An 11,615-nucleotide genomic window follows, 5' to 3' on the forward strand; every position below is an offset into this window, starting at 1 on the left:
TTCTCTCAACCAGCTTTACCTGGAATGCTTTTCCAACAGTCTTGAAGGAGTTCCCACATATGCTGAGCACTTGTTGGCTGCTTTTCCTTCACTCTGCGATCCGACTCAAGCCAAACCATCTCAATTTGCTTGAGGTCGGGGGATTGTTGAGGCCAGGTCATCTGATGCAGCGCTCCATCACTCTCCTTGGTAAAATAGCCCTTACACAGCCTGAAGGTGGGTCATTGTCCTGTTGTCCTGTTGAAAAACAAATGATAGTCCCACTAAGCCAAAACCAGATGGGATGGCATTTCGCTGCAGATTGCTGTGGTTGCCATGCTGGTTAAGTGTGCCTTGAATTCTAAATAAATCACACACAGTGTCACCAACAAAGCATCCCCACACCATAACACCTCCTCCTCCATGCTTTACTGTGGGAAATACACATGCGGAGATCATCCGTTCACCCACACCAGGTCTCACAAAGACACTGCGGTTGGAACCAAAAATCGCCAATTTGGACTCCACACGAAATGACAAATTTCCATTTGTCACATGCCGAACCCAGCAGGCGTAGACCTTACAGTGAAATGCTTACTTAATGCTTAATTATATCCCTCAAATATCCAATTTATGGTGGCCAATATTGAGAGCTATTGTGAGGCCACCCTCATATCTCTGAAATGATCTTTCCTGGTCGTGAAAAGCATGCAAATACTGTCTGTATAACTCTGATGACGTCACTGGAAATGTGTAGTTCTGACTATGTTAACGTTTCTTTTACAGTCCCTTGCAAGCGGCACGCAGTTGTCAAGGGTTTTAAAGGAGCTGGTGGGTCTCCTTGCCCCCAAGCAGGCAAATTGAACGCCTTGCAACTTTATTGTGACGTTTTATTGATAACAACCTGTAGTCAGATCAGATTGTGATGTCATGATCTGTGCCAAAAACTCCATCTCACCCCAACAGGCTGATATTCCATATATATCTTCTTCTTCTTTTTTTCACAAAAAGGGCATTAATCATCATTTTCAAAATGTCAGTGTTATTTCAACCACATAGTGTAGAAATGTCTTCTTCTTCTTTTTTTTTACTGGAAAATTAAATGTTTTACTTGAGGTATTATTCTATTCCTTATACATTATTCATGTTAATATGACACCACATGGTGTATATTTGGATTGTTATTCAGAATGTCTTGAAGTAATGACTAGTCACAGGTGTGAAATGGCCCATTATAAAGACCTAAAGGTGGGACACAGAACCGCTCCAGTCCCTGTAATACACATTTCCAAAAGTCCTCACAAAACAGATATGGTTAGTATAGCACTTTAACACACAGTATACTGAACACTATCATACCAACATAATAGCTAAGCTAATATTTTACAACAATATATTTAATACTAGTAAATGTTTGTTCCCGAAGACTCACTGTTGGACTGTTCTGCATAAAGTGCTGCCCTGAAAACATAGACCTTGACAGTATTAGACCGACCTACATCAGCCTGGTTGTGTACTTTGTCAGCTTCTGCCCAGATAAATATGAAATAGCCTCGGTAGCAGTAGGTGAAATGGCAGTATTGGCATGGGGAGAGATACTGGGATAGATTCAATCTGCAAACTAACACTTTACCTCAACCTTCTGTCCTGAGACCTACTTTATTTAACCAGGCAAGTCAGTTAAGAACACATTCTTATTTTCAATGACGGCCTGGGAACAGTGGGTTAACTGCCTGTTCAGGGGCAGAACAACAGATTTGTACCTTGTCAGCTCAGGGGTTTGAACTCGCAACCTTCCGGTTACTAGTCCAACGCTCTAACCACTAGGCTACGCTGCCACCCCTTGACACTGTGGCTGGCATCATACTAGTAATGTAACATGGCATAAGCTCTCAATAGACATGATAGCTTCGGACAGACAGCTTCAATGCAAAGTGTTACCACACACAATATATGAACATGCACCACAGGGGAGGGAGGGAGACGGGGAGAGAAACGCAAAACTGAGGAATAGACACACAGACATATACATACCCCTTTCATACACAGATCACAATCCCACATATTTACCATGCATGCATTTTTATACCAGAATAACATGGGAAAAATAAAAGCCACCTAAAGATTCCTGCATTTTCACAGACCCCGTAACCAAAATGCAGGTATGGTGTCTGTGTGAATGGTTCTCTGCTTCATTAAAGGTAAATCCATGAACACTTCCATTGTTTATCACCTCCCTAATTTGAACTGCAAACAGACCCCATGTATAAAAGGGGTGTCAATGCAAATAGGTGGTAAATAAGGGTGTTTGAAAGGGGGTGACATACACATTGCTGTATATATATTTTTTTACAGCTAACATACCAAGTCTTCAGTCTGAATTGGGTAATAGAGAGGAGGGAGAGAGGTGAGAGTGTGCAGAGAGAGAAGCGAGAGAGAGAGAGAGAGAGAGAGTTTTGTTGTTGATGTTGTGTCTTGTCACTTTTGTTTTTTGTTTATTTCACTTGCTTTGGCAATGTCAACACATGTTTCCCATGCCAATAAAGCCATTTGAATGAGAGAGAGAGAGAGAGAGAGAGAGAGAGAGAGGGAGGGAGGGAGGGAGGGAGGGAGGGAGGAGGGGAGGGAGGGTAATACTAGGTGTCCTACTGGGGCCTGATAAATGCACAGCCTTGCACAAACACTGAGGGAAAAGGGATGAGACGATGGCCAGGTTTACCATAGTAACTAACAACATCACAGGAAAGCATCTGAGGCTTCACCCCCTTGCACTGCTTTGAAGGGGCTTTGCAGACCTTTTCAGTGCCAACTGCAGAATAAAATCGACACAGGACAGCTTCTAAAATGGATTCTAAAAACTTGGATCGAATGCCAAATACTTCACTTTTCAAATACTTGACCTGCGTTTGATTGATTTTGAGTGGTACAACAGAACCGATAGAATAGTTTCCATCATAAGTACAAACTGCTAGCTGAATAAAGCACTGATACACATTTGCACAGGTTTGTAAGGTGTCAGAACTCGTTCCCAAATATTCAGGCAACATACTCTATGATAAAGATTATGACATTCACAATTGGCTGTTGGGGGGGCCAGGGGGGAAGCGTTTCATGCCTGTTGAAACTTTTATCAATGCCGAACAATAAAGATAAAGAAATGATTGTGCTTTTTATGCAGAGGATATTCAAAGATATCAAATTTGGCCATCAGTGCCTCTTCCCTCCCTCGCGAAAATAGTTGCGGCTTTACGTATTTATTGGGAACTCGTGGTCCACAGCCCCCTGGTGGTAGCCAGGTAGCAGTGCATCATCTGTCAAATCAATGGATTACAGATCAAGGTCTTTTGACTGGTGAAGGTGTGAATCCAATCCGAGTGTCCAACAGTCACCTCAACCTTTAACTATTTCTGGCCCAACATGACATGCCACGGTGCAGGGTGATTGGTTTATCGCACCAATATGAAACCAGTGGAAATAGGCCAGATAAGTGGTAGTGTTGGTTCTACGGTGCAACCGAATGCATGACCTTCTGACTGCATACCTAAGTATTTTTTGTTGTTGCATGCTTTCCATTGAAGAGGATTCAGCTACTTTTCACTATTTCTGCACATTGTGACTAGGATCCTAATTCCTGATCATTTAGGTTTTCACTTGTACTGTTTTGCTAGGAGTTCAAGGTGCATTGTCTCGTTAATACCAGAGGGTTGCAAAGCATAGAATATATGTGTTTTCACAAGATTTCTCCTCACATGGGGTCTAATACGACCTATAAAGTAATCATTGCATGGGCGCCGTTTAGAATATCAGTATTGTGCCATATTGTGTGCATCTAGGTACAGGGTTTGTTTGTTGGCATTCCTTACCACCAATGACCTCTTGAACTCTTGAGGGTGAATCTGTACATCTGAATCTATATATCTGAATCTATATACTGCAGTAATATTACAGGTATTACTGCAGCAGCACCCCCCCCCCCCCCCCCAAGTTCTCGTTCCCATCCATCCCGATCTTTAACCCCGCTCCGATCTTGTGGGATCTGTGAAATCTCTCCCTCGGAGTCACAAGTCAGTTTACATTCTCCCTTTATCTACCAGAATTGCAAAAGCTTGTCATTTATTCGAAAATTCATTCTGTAACTGCACTGGCATCTTCACACCCAAGTCTCTATTTTAACCCACAATCGATTCCTCGATTTCATGATCCATTTCCATCTTGTGTCACTTGTGACGCACGTTCTGGTTGGACTGCTCCAATTCCTTAACGAGATTTCAGATTCCCCCGGATTTCCAATTGGATCCTGATTAACTGGGCTCAGCTCATTAGCTCTGACAAATGAATTCAAACCCCCTTCATCCTCAACCCCTGCCAATCTCTCAGAAACCAGACAAAATTCAACCGCCCCATCAATACAGTCAGACAATAATACGATGATGTCTGATCATTTCTGACTGCTGCATCAGATGACTAGAAATGAAGGCTGCCATTGATAGACTGGATAAGAACCCAAACACCACTCGTTAGTGATGTGCACAGTAGAGCTTCCATGCAATTGGCTCAAAGTTGGTGATATAAATGGTGATATAAATCATGAGCCAGTCCAGGTCAGCAAAATCAAATACGCTCTCCTTGCTGACCTTAATATTCTACTGTTGCATGATGAGTGATTGAATGTGGAAGACATCAAATGTGATCCCCCACCAGCTTTATGTAGTAGCCATTGACGTGGATGTTCTAACTATCAGTGTCTCTCTACTTTCTAATATTCTCACATTTAAACCTCCACCTGTTCCCTCTCTTCCTTCGTTCCTCCTCTCTTTACCTGCTCTTGACTTTTGACCTCATAACCTGATTTCCTCCTCCGATCGGTTTACCTGCCTCCTCTTGTCATGCTCCCTGCTCTCTCTGCTCTCTCTCTCTTTCCCTCTCTCTATTTCTATCTCCGGGCTTATCCCTTCATCCCTGATCTCCTTCATCCCTCCAATCCTCATCTGTTCCTCACAGGAGGAAGGGAGAGAGAGAGTTTTCACAGGATTGCCTGCAACCAGTCTGTGGGTGAAAGCGTGAGAGGAACGAGAGAGAGATAAGGATAGCAGGGCTGACTTGAGTATTGTGGGACATAAAAAGCTGCTCCAAAGGGCTACTGAGGCGGAAAAGCCCAAAAATAAGAAGGATCACATTTTGTGTGGAAAAGGTGAGTGATTTTTGTCCACTTTGGTTGCAAAATTCTTCTGGGCATTTACATGGAACTATGTGGAACTACATTGACTCCTCTGATGATTAACGCCATGGATCCACATAATCCTGGAAAGTATCCCATTACCTATCTCAGTGTTCTCATCCGTGATAAGATTTCACAGTTAAAAGAATGGAACTTCATCTGATTTGCAGTACGGGCCAATGGATTGAATATGAGCCGAAAGAAACCGCTCAAGGGTCGGCCAATGACAGCCGAAGTAATTGGAGTTGGTGGTGCTCATTTCCATCGCAAAATGAACTCCAATGGCATGCCTGCAACAAGTGTGCTGTAGTCCGTGGAAAAGATACGGACTGATGTCTGTGCAAGTGGGAGAAAGAGAGAGGCGGAGAGAAGTAGGTAGTTAGGACTTCGAGGGCTTTTCTTCTCAGAATCAGTCTCCTTTATTAGGTAACAGCAGGATGCACAAGCATTAGCAGCATTATCATGAAGGTGGCAAATCCTCCCACATTGATTCCAGTATAAAAAAAGGCCTGAAAGCAACAAACTGCAGAACTTTCTTTCTCAGTTGTTTCTCGCTTGACAAAATGATTTTTTTTGCAGGTGGCAATGTCTTACAGATAATAGTAATAATAATTCTATTGCTAATAGAATTGTGCACTTCTAGAGTACTTTTAGAATAGAGGAATAGAGGCCTGTCTGTGCACTTCTAGAGTACTTTTAGAATAGAGGAATAGAGGCCTGTCTGTGCATTTGTGCAGATATATATTCAAAGGAAATGATCAAACAGGAAACTGACAAAAACTCAAATGTATACCTGATAGGCCCCTCTATCTTTGCCTATTCTTGCCCCCTCTACCCCCTCTATACGTTTTTTTTAACACCGTATTTACAGGGATGTGTGCTGTAGTTAGTTGGACACTTTTTTAAAAAACAATTTAGAAAGTGGTGTGCGTTGGTAATTGGCCTCCAAATACGAAAACGTCAGCATCCAATTAAGACTATTAGGGCCATAGACAGCTAAGCACTAATTACTTGTTGATCATTAAATATTCTCTCTTAAAAGGTATTGAAAGTCAGAGTGAGAGCTGACAGAAGAAGGTTCATGGCAAATTGTCTCTTAAACTTGTTTTAATTGTAACAAAACATTTAAATAATTGAAGTCATGAATAGGAAAATGAAAGTAATAAAGTAAAGTTGCCACGTTGTAAAGTTGTGGTAAAACAGTCATTCTAAAAAATGTAATAAAAAGACAAGTACTCTCGAAACACAGGCAACACTTCTGTAATGACCTATGAAAATCAAAATGGCTGTCTGTGTCACAGAAAAGATGGTCAGTAATTTAGCCCTAATCTTCAGATAGGTGAAGGTAGAGCTTGGATATATCACTATTAGACAGCGGATGTGGGATTATACCTCGTAGCATACTCAAGAAGGCCAAGCTAGGCTCTGGCACCAGACTAGATGACGAAAGCACCAGAGCAATTTAGTTTAGGAGGTCAGAGGCCATGGATGGGGGGGAGGGGGGGGGGGGGTTACAGGAACAAACAGTTACGTTCTCCTCAACAGGTACCACTGTACCACTATGTTACATATTTGAGAACGTTAATTTTTAGTTCTATTTAAGGTCTTCCTTATATTATTGAGTTCTACATTGTATTAATTGTACAATAACGACAGCATATTTGCCAAGCCCTGATTTGCATAAATATGTTTGTAATCATATAATCCTTTTCTCTTTCTCCCTATCTTCTAGTCTGCTAGTTTCTTTCTCCGGTGGTAACAGCCCCTATCAACCGTTGCCATGGGTGAAATGGACACGTTGAAAAAGGAGGCCGATGGCCTGAAGAGCCAGATTGAAGTGAGTCTTCCTGTCACAGCATGCATTGATGTTGGGGTCACCATGACAACAGACATACTCATCAAGCACGTTTCTGTGACGATATTCAATATCACCTCCAGTCTAAAAAAGGGATCATCATCAGATAAATAACTTGGAAGCACAGTACCAATAATGCACAATAATTGATGTACGTAGAGCCTACATAGAGTTTCCTCCACATACCAAAACTGGTACTGAGCTAAAGTTATTCTAAGACATTTTGAAGCTGTGTCTGGTTCCTGAAAATTGGAAAAACACCAGAAGTATAGAGAACATTCAATGTATATATGCTTATTTTTCGACAACTATTTTACTCTTCACTAATCTTATTCCTCTCCTATGTGTATCTCCCCCTCACACCACTAGGCTGCCCGCAAGGCGGTCAATGACACCACCATGGCTGCCGTAGCATCTGGTGTGGCGGCTGCACCCCGTGTCCAGCTGAAGAACAGAAAGACATTGAAGGGCCACTTGGCCAAAATCTACGGCTTGCACTGGTCTGCTGATAACAGGCGAGAAGGACTTCTTCTCCAGATAGCTGAGAATCAGGATAGCGTCAGGGACAGTCTAGCTCACCACAGACACCCCACCACTACCACGAGCCAGTGTGATATAGGAGCTTATGAACAACATAGAGAAGGTCTACTTTGCGCAGGGTAGAGAAGGTCGATAAGAGGGGTTGTCTGATGCACCGCTGAAACCAAGTGGACTCGGATATTGAAAAGTCCCATTGTTTAATGTGTCCACTCTAACATGCAAGTTTCATGGGGTTCGGTGAAAAGGCTTTTCAAAGGCCTTCATTGTTTCAAATGTTGCATTAAACCAGATTCATACTGGATCTCGTGCCTGAACCCGGTTCAAACAGAATTTGATAGACTGACTGACCACTTGTTTAACTCTCTTTCTCTCTCCAACAGGCACATGGTCAGTGCCTCACAAGATGGCAAGCTTCTTATTTGGGACACCTACACCGGCAACAAGGTAAGGGCTGATCACTGATCAGTCATCATTTTCACAGTTCTAACTGTTTTCATAATAATGCATAGGACTTTACATCGAGAGCTTTCCACTTGGTTTACAGTGTATGGAGTAGATCCCTCCTTCAACCCCCGATGTGTAGAAGGAGTATCGACTTCTGTTTCAGATTGTCTTGACTTTGACTACACACTCTACGAATGTATTTATATGGTAAAAGTCAGCTAGCTTGGTATATTATGTATTCTAACCTTTAGACAAAGCGAACTAGAAAGTGAGTGGTTAAGTGTTCTTCTCTCTGCCCTCCAGGTATATGCCGTCCCCCTCAAGTCTTCCTGGGTGATGAGTTGCTCCATGGCCCCTTCTGGCAATCTGGCGGCCAGTGGAGGTCTGGATAACATGTGCACCATCGTCAACATCAAGGGTGCCAGCCCAAAGACCCTAAGGGAGCTGGATGCACATGAAGGTAGCTACCCTGCTTCACCCGTGTTATGGTCAACTCCGTGACCAACTGGGTTACGGTCAACTCTGTGACCAACTGGGTTACGGTCAACTCTGTGACCAACTGGGTTACGGTCAACTCTGTGACCAACTGGGTTACGGTCAACTCTGTGACCAACTGGGTTACGGTCAACTCTGTGACCAACTGGGTTACGGTCAACTCTGTGACCAACTGGGTTACGGTCAACTCTGTGACCAACTGGGTTACGGTCAACTCTGTGACCAACTGAGTTACGGTCAACTCTGTGACCAACTGGGTTACGGTCAACTCCGTGACCAACTGGGTTACGGTCAACTCCGTGACCAACTGGGTTACGGTCAACTCCGTGACCAACTGGGTTACGGTCAACTCCGTGACCAACTGGGTTACGGTCAACTCCGTGACCAACTGGGTTACGGTCAACTCCGTGACCAACTGGGTTATGGTCAACTCGTGACCAACTGGGTTATGGTCAACCCGTGACCAACTGGGTTATGGTCAACTCGTGACCAACTGGGTTATGGTCAACTCTGTGACCAACTGGGTTATGGTCAACTCTGTGACCAACTGGGTTATGGTCAACTCTGTGACCAACTGGGTTATGGTCAACTCGTGACCAACTGGGTTATGGTCAACTCTGTGAGCAACTACAATTCAGAGAATTCATTAAAACGGTGTTCATAAATTGGATGTCCTCAAAATATGTAGGAAATAAGTAGAACAAACAATAAAATCTCTGTACGTCTCCTTCCATCTCAGGCTACCTTTCCCATAGCCGCTTCCTGAACGACAGCGAGATCCTCACTGCATCCGGTGACACCACTTGTTGCCTGTGGGATCTGGAGACTGGCAAGCAGAAGGTGATCTACAAGAGCCACGTGGGTGACTGTATGTGTCTGGCCTTGTCACCAGACCAGAACACTTTCATCTCAGGGGCCTGTGACTCCAGCGCCAAGCTGTGGGACATAAGAGATGGTGGCTGCAAGCAGACCTTCATTGGCCACACGAGTGACATTAATGCCATTGCGGTGAGCATTTTAGTGACCTTAACCCAACAACTAGCGACCTCATCAAGGTGTTGGGTTGCAGTTACAAGATCCTGGGTTCAAGCTCCGGTTGAGACTACCCCCCCGACTACAATATAAGCAAGACATGAGCAGTGCGATCCAAAATCAAAACATAGTTTAGCATCACAACACCAGCTCTTTCTATGGAGTCTGTACTCTGCAAACTCAGTCAACTCAGCAGGCAACTTACCTTCAAGCTCAGTAAATGTCAAAACAAAAAACTAAACATGCTGAAATAGCCCTCTCCTCTTCTTTTTTTCCCCCTACCCCAGTTCTATCCTAGTGGCACTGCAGTTATCACGGGATCCGATGACTGCACCCTCAAAATGTATGACCTCCGTGCCGACCAGGAGGTCAATGGCTACCAGGACGCTGCGTTGAATGCAGGCGTCACGTCAGTCTCCCTCTCCAGCTCTGGACGCCTCATCTTCGCCGGCTACGACAACTTCAACTGCAACATCTGGGATTCCCTGAAGGCCGAGAAAGTCGGTGAGTAAAAGTGGGAGAGAAAAGAGCGGGAGAGAGGAGAGGGGACTGAGGGGATATGTGGGGGAAAAAAGAGAGTAGAGGCAGAGAGAACCGAAGGGAGAACAGTCAATGTAAACAGAGGGAGGCAGACCAAGAGATAGATGGCATAAGTGGGAGGTTGAAACAGAGGCAATGAAAGGGAGAAAGTGGATTGTTTAAAAAAAAGTCTGGATGAGATGTTTGTGGAGGCAGTCAATTAAAGAAATACGGGTGAAAAAGGAATATAAACTAGAACTGCATCATTTGCATCAGTGTGTATGACTTCTCTCATCTCTCTCTCTCTCTCTCTCTCTCTCCCTCTCTCTCTCTCTCTGTCTCTCTCTCTCTCTCTCTGTCTCTCTCCCCCCCCCCCCCCCCTCTCTCTCTCTCTCTCTCTCTCTCTCTCTCTCTCTCTCTCTCTCTCTCTCTCTCTCTCTCTCTCTCTCTCTCTGTCTCAGGTGTTCTATCTGGCCATGACAACAGAGTGAGCTGCATTGGGGTGCCAGATGATGGCTTGGGTATCTGCACAGGATCCTGGGATAGCTTCCTGAAGATCTGGAACTGAGCTGGTGCTCCAGAGGCGACATTAGGAGAGGGAGAGGGGGGATGGATGGAACTCGAGGAGGAGAGGAGAAGGGGGGATGGTTGGAACTAGAGGAGGAGAGGAGAAGGGGGGAATCACAAGCCTGAGAAATAAGGATGCTCATTTTGGGATTGTGGAGATACCAGGAGGAGGATGTTTGCCGTACCATTTCACGTCATTTGTAACCACTAGATCTTCCCTTCTCTTGCTCCCTCTTTCTCAGCTATGTGTGCAAATGTGGGAGGTGGTGAATGGGACTTCATAGAACAGGCTGCATAAATGGCATCGACAACAGCACAAGATGCAGTCCCGCTACATGTACACAAGAGTTTTGAAGTTATGGTTGACACTATCAATATCTAGACAATGACAAACACCAAAAAAATAGGATATTTGAAGTCATTACTTGAAATAACAAATTAATAAAATAAAATAAATGCTCTACTTGTGTCTAAGGTGAGAAATATAATGCACATCAGTAACGATTTAGTATTACGGATACATTGTTTTGAGGTCTTTGATTAATAAAGCCCGCAGATAGTAGCTGAAAGTTGATATGTACATTTATTTACATTTAGGTATTTAATTAGAGTGCATAGTTGATGTACAGTGTGATTTCTGTTTGGTCATACATATCCGATGTATGTGTCCCACAGGAATATGACTGTCGCCATTTTGGACCTATGATGACACATGCTAACCAGCAGCACCCTCTGACTTTGCCCCAAAATGGCTGCAATCACCAGGCAAATCCATGATGTAAAAACAAAATGCAATGCCTGTATTATACTTCAGGGAAAAGCGTTGTTGAGGTGTTACATATCAGATACCAATACATTCCCTCCCAACTGCATTTTGTAGCACATTTACACATCTGCAGTATCTCTGTAAAAAAAAATGGATTGCTTGTTGAAAAACCTTTCTAATAAACATTGACTTCTGCATTA

The 11,615-nt window shown here is 43.7% G+C and overlaps 1 protein-coding gene across 1 annotated transcript; it reads left to right on the forward strand.

The window, feature by feature from the left end:
- The first annotated feature begins 4,958 nt into the window (after nucleotides 1–4,958).
- LOC109908695 (guanine nucleotide-binding protein G(I)/G(S)/G(T) subunit beta-3-like) lies at nucleotides 4,959–11,615 on the forward strand. Its single transcript, XM_020507348.2, has 8 exons — nucleotides 4,959–5,170; nucleotides 6,930–7,034; nucleotides 7,422–7,567; nucleotides 7,973–8,036; nucleotides 8,340–8,496; nucleotides 9,271–9,539; nucleotides 9,851–10,067; nucleotides 10,544–11,615. Exons 2-8 carry the CDS (start codon nucleotides 6,978–6,980, stop codon nucleotides 10,648–10,650), a joined length of 1,017 nt encoding a protein of 338 aa, XP_020362937.1. The 5' UTR covers nucleotides 4,959–5,170; nucleotides 6,930–6,977; the 3' UTR covers nucleotides 10,651–11,615.

The sequence above is a fragment of the Oncorhynchus kisutch genome, linkage group LG17, assembly GCF_002021735.2.
Source record: "Oncorhynchus kisutch isolate 150728-3 linkage group LG17, Okis_V2, whole genome shotgun sequence".
Taxonomy (NCBI): domain Eukaryota; kingdom Metazoa; phylum Chordata; class Actinopteri; order Salmoniformes; family Salmonidae; genus Oncorhynchus; species Oncorhynchus kisutch.

Coding starts and splice junctions, on each gene's coding strand:
- LOC109908695 (XM_020507348.2), top strand. CDS start 6,978: ATGGGTGAAATGGACACGTTGAAAAAGGAGGCCGATGGCCTGAAGAGC. Junction 8,037..8,339: donor ACACCTACACCGGCAACAAG/GTAAGGGCTGAT, acceptor TCTGCCCTCCAG/GTATATGCCGTCCCCCTCAA. Junction 9,540..9,850: donor GTGACATTAATGCCATTGCG/GTGAGCATTTTA, acceptor CCCCTACCCCAG/TTCTATCCTAGTGGCACTGC.